Source organism: Crocuta crocuta, unplaced genomic scaffold (assembly GCF_008692635.1).
Source record: "Crocuta crocuta isolate KB4526 unplaced genomic scaffold, BGI_CrCroc_1.0 scaffold111, whole genome shotgun sequence".
NCBI lineage: Eukaryota > Metazoa > Chordata > Mammalia > Carnivora > Hyaenidae > Crocuta > Crocuta crocuta.
In genome coordinates, this window is record NW_027527611.1 from 1968213 (window position 1) to 1975224 (window position 7012).

Consider the following 7012-nt stretch of genomic DNA (forward strand, 5'->3'; position numbering starts at 1 on the left):
AACCCCGAACCCCCAACCCCTTCCCTCTCTCTCTCTCTTATTCTGCTTCTCAGGAGTTCAGATGATCTTCCACACCTTCCACCTTGAAAGCTCCCACGACTACTTACTGGTCACAGAGGACGGGAGTTTCACCGAGCCTGTGGCCAGACTCACTGGGTCCGTGTTGCCTCACACTATCAAGGCAGGTTTATTTGGAAACTTCACCGCCCAGCTTCGGTTCATTTCAGACTTTTCCATTTCCTACGAGGGCTTCAACATCACATTTTCAGGTATGTTTTTCTCTCCCACCGTTCCTCTTCTCTGGCAGTAATAGGACTGTGTGTGTGAGCATATGTGTGTGCGTGTACACGTGTGTGATCACAGGTGAGGGTCTGAGCAGGGGTAAGCATTAGCTGGTGGGCGGAGGGGGCTGAGCCCCTTGAAGAAAGAGGCGAGGACATGTGCCAGCCTCCACAATGTGGTGCTTTGCAAATTCCCATCCCCGAAAAATTGCTCATATCACTAAGTTCTCCCTAAAAGCCCCTCTCACTCACTTCTCATCGGTTCTATCACAGTCTCTGAGGAAAGTGTCCTTATTGAGAGGCATTGTCAGGAGACGCTGTCATCTGATTATCCGGTTCGTGCCAGTACTGGGCTCACAAACCTCATCTACAGTGAAAGAAAGAATAAAACAAACAAAAACATGAACACACACAGCTGAGGATGATTTCTCACTTACTTTGATGCAGTTATGAACAGAGACAAAGCCACGCCCCGACTTGTGTAACGTTTGTATTTTTGTGACAGCGCCTACATGGTATTCTTGACAGTTTCCGTGGTTTTCCCAGCTTACAGCGTTTAATACGCACGGTGCTGTAAAGGGCGCCACTGTGGTTTTGTAGACAAGGAAAAAGCACACACACTTAAAAATTAGCCAAGCATTCGCCAGATGAGTGTAATCACTCATGTAAGCCATGTTCAGGGACCATGTGATGGTCGGGCCCCTGCACGAACACAGGTCAGCCCCCGCCCGCAGGAGGGCGCTTGTGCTCAAAGGTCCCGATGGGTGATGGGTGGACACAGGGAGTTAGGCTGCAGTTCTGTGTCTGATGCTTTGGAAAGGAGCTTGCGTCTCCTCTTTGCCCCCCAGCCCAGAGCTAATGCTGTTTTCCTGAGGTACTTCCTGAGCCCATGATCAGGAGTGAGTTCTTCCACCTTGGACCTCCCTTAAATTCCTTAACAACTTCTGATGTCACCCATGAGATTCTGTGTCACAGTATTTGAGTATTTATCTTATCTCCTGTTCTAACGCTAAAACTCCTAGGAAAAGAGTTTCTGTGCCTTTGGCCTTCACATCGGCAGCAGGCGTATTCCTGTGTCTTCCACACAGTAGGGAGTTAATAATCACTCAGCATCACATGCTACTTAGCAGTATACACAGTGAATCAGAGGTCTTAAAGGAAAAGATTTCTTAGGGATTTTAAGATGCTCTGAACTATTTTATACTCCCTATAATTGTAACCAATGCCATTTATCTTTACCTGACTTTGTTGATTTTTCGTGGCATTTCATTGCATTAGTGGAGCTCTTTGGGATGAACTCAGACAACTTGGTTTCTTGGAAACTTGCCGTAATCAGGGGTAATCATGAAATTTGGCTGTTCTGTGGAACAAAGACTTAAATCTTCCCAACACTTATGCCTAATTCCTCTGCAACTTCTTTCCTGGTGGGTCTCAATCAGGGCACCATGAGAATGTTAACTGTCTTTATTCTTACTTCCATGAGATCCAGCATGCAGTTAACTAGAACATTCCGAAGGAAGAATGTGGCAGTGGTTCACATCTGTAGGGTGCTTCCCTAGATACTTCTCAGAAGCCTGTCATCCCACCCATTCTGTGCCATCTGTTTCTCAATTCTGTCGCTCCCAGCACGGAGCTGAACAGTAAGCCTTCTGATTGGCAAAGGCCAGAACCCAACTCAGAAGGGCTGAGTTTCTTCTTGCACAACCTCCCTCAGCAAGCAGGCGGGCAGGCGGCAAGGGAGAGACAAAACACACTCTCCTGGGTCTTGGCAGCACTTTGGGGCCATTTTAAAATATTTTTAAATGTTAAAAATCAGGGTGGTCACAGTTTTTGAACACATGGACCAACCTGTTTGCCCACAGCCGACGGAAAGGGATTTGTAAAGTTTGCAGGACTCACCTAACCTAGACTGTGTCACACACAGGCTCAGACAGTCACGGAGAAAACACACCTTGCACTGCGAAGCCCACGCTACACCGTAAGCTCAGTCTTCAGACGCGCTAAAGAATAATTTCATTTGCAGGAAATTGCCTTGAAACCCGGCTGCGAACCATTGCCAGTGACACTAATACAATGGAGTTTATTTTTTAAGTGTCCAAATAAGTAGCAAGTTTATATGCAAACGAAGTGTTCTCCCTTCTGGGGACCTTTCAGATGTTTGCGCCAAATCAATATGCGTTTCTCTCTGCCCCCTCTCCTGGCGGCCCAGCTTCCTTCTGTCTTCTGTGGCAGGTTTTGTTGAAGTGACATCTCCCGCCGAAGCCGCAGGAGTGTCTGCAGATGGCAGCGGGGCAGCGGGGAAGGGGCTGCAGAGTCACGCCCAGCTGTGCGCTCTGCCCCCGGGTCATGGATGCCCAGTCGGGAGGGCTGGATTCTCCAAGCACCCTTAGCTTTAGCGGTAAAACTGCCTCCTACGGTTAAGTCCCAGTTGTAAACTGGGTCACCTTATTTTGATGTCACACATCCAGTTAGAAACTGCTAGCACTCACGCGCTCACCAGGGACCAGCCCCCAGGACACGGAAGACAGGCGCACGTAACCGTTCCGGGGCAGGTTGAAGGAAAACGCAGGAGGTTTTTAAGTAACAGCCCTTTGTTTTTAATTCTCGCTGCACACGTCCGCGTGTTTTCCCGCGTCCGCACACACTGCCTCCGCCTCCCCGTGTCTCAGAATACGATCTGGAGCCGTGCGACGACCCCGGCGTCCCCGCCTTCAGCCGGAGAGTCGGCTTCCGCTTCGGAGTCGGGGACGCGCTGACCTTCTCCTGCTTCCCGGGGTACCGCCTGGAGGGCGCCACCGAGCTGACGTGCCTGGGCGGGGGCCGCCGCGTGTGGAGCGCACCTCTGCCAAGGTGTGTGGGTAGGTGGTCACACGCTTTCATTTCATTCACCCAGTGGGGGCAGGGCCGGGCGGGGGTGCGGGGTGCGGGGGGCTCCCCGCCAGCCTGGGCGTGAGCCCCTGTGAGTGCACTGGCCTCGCCTACGAAGTCAGCCCCCTTCGGCCCTCATTCTTAGGACCCAGCGCGGGGAGACCTAAAGCACATGCCAAGCACACCTGTGAAGGGAAAAATACACGGTACAATTAACCCGGAGCAAAAGGAAGAGTAAAGGCCAGAGTTCACAGCTGGTGACGTTCTGCTGCTTAAAAGCAGCGCGGGTCTCCTGGTGCAGTGACCGGGAGGAGTTAAAACACTAGCTTCCTTGTCCGCGTGGCCCCGGGGCGCTCTGATTGGATGATGGTGGGAGTCCTGCGGAAAGTCTAGAAATTTCTGTGCTCCAGCAGCCTTGTCAGTGTGTTCTGGGGAGATTCAAGAGTGCCTTCCACGGAGAAACAGGGGTCTTCACGGGGTCCTTTCCAAGATGACGGGATTAGGATGCGGGCTCAGCAGGGTTGAGGCTCATCTGGGGACCGAGCCACCACGAGGCAGGAGCGGAGTGAGTGGAGTTGTGGGTGCAGGAGGCATAGTGCAGAACCCCCCCCGCCCCCCCCGGCCGTCTGGGGTGCAGTCAGCCCTGGGGCCACCCAGAGCCAGTGCTGGCACCTGTCCCTCAGTGTGTGGCTTCGCATCTGAAGGGTCTAAAGCCTGTTCTTCCAGTCACAGAAAACCGCCTAGGGACACGGCATTAGGACCCTCATCGAGACTGACGGCCGCCCAGCGTAGCTGTGGGCCCTGGTCCTTCTGGTTCATGGGGCAGCCGGGTGGCTAAGTTGTGGAAATAAGATTCCGTGACCCACTTAAATGCTACATTGTTAGCTAGGAGAACCCAGTTTTTTCCCATGGCAGAGAATCTCTTCAGTTATCTGCACGGTTTAGGGAAGCGGATTCAACTGGTAATACAGTCCGTTTGTGTTCTAATGATATTCTCACAGTCAGGATTTCATTAAAAAAAAAAAATTACACAAGTAAACATGAATCCAGTCACCTTTCTTTCTCACCAGGGCACATACGTGTAAATGTCTATCATCTGGCTTTTCCCTAAAATAGTCATTCTCACTCTGTTTTGGTTATGACTTTTATTTGAGACTGGGAGGCCAGTTTTGAACACTGTCTGAAGCACAAGAGATGCAGTATTTTGTCGATGATCCTAGGAATTCTCAGAGTTGCCTAGAATCCGTGTTTCCCACGTGGACAGTTTCTGACAAGGTGGTGTAAGATCTGGAAGAACTCCCAACACAGTGAAACCAAAGCTTTGTCCCACACGGGTAACACTAAGTACTCTGCTGATCACGGCGTTCTGTTTGCTGTCAGTCTGTTTCAGTTAGGTTCATTGTCTTTACGCCGTTACTCCAGTTGTCCGGGTTTTGACGTCATTGCCTAAAATATAAAATAAGAGCCGATAGTGAACATCCATTGATCCCTAGTTCCAGAGCCTGCACCGCTCTAAGCTCTTTACTCGTGTCCACTCATTTAATTGCCAAGAATTAATGAAGTAATGTTACCGTCACATCCAGTGTACAGAGGGGACACTGAGGGTCTAGGACCTTGGCTCACAGTCACGCGCCTACAGCGTTCGAACACAGGGCACCTGAAACCAGACTGGTGACCACCGGCCTGCACTGTCACCGCACACAGGGACCCGGGTGTGCCCTTCCCTCATTTAGCCTCCTGTGCTTTGCCTGGTGTCTCCTGGATCTCCCTCCCGCCCAGGCGGCAAAGTTCCTTTAGGTAAACAGGGTACGTCCGGTGGCCGAGACCCCCGCTGGCCTTCGAGGCACCGGGACTCCCGCTGTTCCTCCACGTCTAATCAGTTGCCCATTTTGAAGGTTCTGTGTCCCACCTTGGTCTTAGGCCAGGCTCTCCGCCCGCCGTGTCTGTCGGGCCCCGGGGAGCCGCTCCGAGGCCGCAGGACGAGCTCCCCGAGGGATCTGTCCAAGTCCAGGCCCAATCAAGGGGCCCCGTAGGAGAACCTGTCACTTTGCCCCCAGCCATGACTCTTGGTGGCACACACGGGCTGGCCAGATCTCCACTGCCCTGCACACCTCACCCACGCACGGTAACAGCAGCGGGCGAGCCCATGCAGGCCGTGGTCCCCCGGCCCTCTCCCTCTGTGTCTGCATCCCTGCCGTCCCCTCCCGTACCTGCGCTCACCCTGCTTTTCTGTCTGGCTGACTCATCCTCGGTCTTTCTGAACTTACGCGTGAGCTGTCTCTACCCGGTCACCCACTGGTGGAGGCCCCCGCCGTGGTAACGGATGCAGTCTGTGGAGGTCGCTCCCGTGAGGCTGACATCTCTTACGGTGGGAGCCGCCGGACCCTGAAGCCCAGCCGTGTGCCTTATTCAATAGATGCCCGTCAAACAAAGAAAGCTTGCTTCCCTCCAAAGCTTTTCTGTTTATCTCAACATTTGGACTCATTAATGTTCTGTGCCTACATTCCTTCTTTTAAAATCCCAGAAATAAGAGTGATCGATTCAGAGTTGCAAATCCAATAATTGCAAATCCATTCCATAGATCACAAGTGACATCAGAAGAAAGTCAACTGAATTATGAGCACGCTATTTTGTTTTTATCCAGTAAATATCTCAAATAGAATTTCTAGTGAACACCTAAACTAAGAACTGTTTTTCTCTTTATCAGTTCACTCGTAAATGAAAGACAAATGATCATTTTATTTGCTTTTATTCATCGTAGGGCTCTTTCAACCTAATTACTTATTTAAGGTACTAGAAATAATATCTAAACATTATTTCCCTCTGCTGACTAGTCTGTTTCCATTTCTTTCACTAATTTTTGGTTTAAAATGTCTTTTTCTTTAATTTTGTTTAATTCTTTATTTAATTTTTTAAATGTTTGTTTATTTTTTAGAGACAGAGAGACAGAGCATGAGTAGAGGGGGGCAGAGAGAGAGGGACACACAGAATCAGAAGCAGGCTCCAGGCTCTGAGCTGTCAGCACAGAGCCCAGCATGGGCCTCGAACCCACGAACTGTGAGGTCATGACCTGAGCTGGAGTGGGAGGCTTAACTGACCGAGCCACCCCGGCGCCCCCTTGATTTAAAATTTCTGAAAAAAATTAAAAACTAAAACTATTCTCTGAATTTAATTGAATCTTAAAAGTTAACCCAATAATAGCATTAAATTAAGGAAATAAAGGCTCAATGAATAATAAGTAGATTAAAAGTAGAATCACCATTTTATTCAGTTCTTCTATATTCTTTGTGAATAAAAATAAGACTGCACATTTTTAATAATTTGGCTTTATATACATAAAATATAGAGTAATTATGTATAAAGATTCTAATATACAATATAGATTTCATATACATAGTCCTATGTGTATGTATTGATACTGATATCATTTATTGATTTGTTTTTGTTTTAGGAACCAAAATATTCTTGGTTCAAAGTAGAAAGAAAGTAGGTTTTCTGTCCCCCTTTCATAGTCAAGCTATTTTCTGTGTCTGTGCTGTTCAAAAAATGCTCCCAAGGTGTGTGTACGTGTGCGTATAAATATAAATATATGTGTGTGCACATATATGTTAATTTAAAATAATTAATTTACAAATTCAGAATGTTCTCAAAGGCCCCACTGCAATTTCCACACAACTTTACTGACCGCCGCCAAGCACCTCCGCACGCAGTTGCCTGTTGAAGGACGTCCCTGTGGTACGGGGACTGCGTGCTGCCTCGGTGTGACTTAGGCAGACGAGCTGTTGGGCAGCGGTGCTAGAGCCGGTTCCTGATGTGCAGAGTGTGGGGCAGAGCTGGGGGCCTTGCAGGCCCCCCCCCCCCCA

At 49.5% G+C, this 7012-nt stretch overlaps 1 protein-coding gene across 1 annotated transcript in view; it reads left to right on the forward strand.

The window, feature by feature from the left end:
* Positions 1 to 7012, forward strand: part of CSMD1 (CUB and Sushi multiple domains 1) — a 1564948-nt gene that overhangs the window by 1217942 nt on the left and 339994 nt on the right. Inside the window, exons 19-20 of the mRNA XM_077771883.1 lie at positions 54 to 269; positions 2951 to 3139. Coding sequence (XP_077628009.1) covers positions 54 to 269; positions 2951 to 3139 — 405 coding nt within the window. The remainder of the gene's footprint in view (positions 1 to 53; positions 270 to 2950; positions 3140 to 7012) is intronic.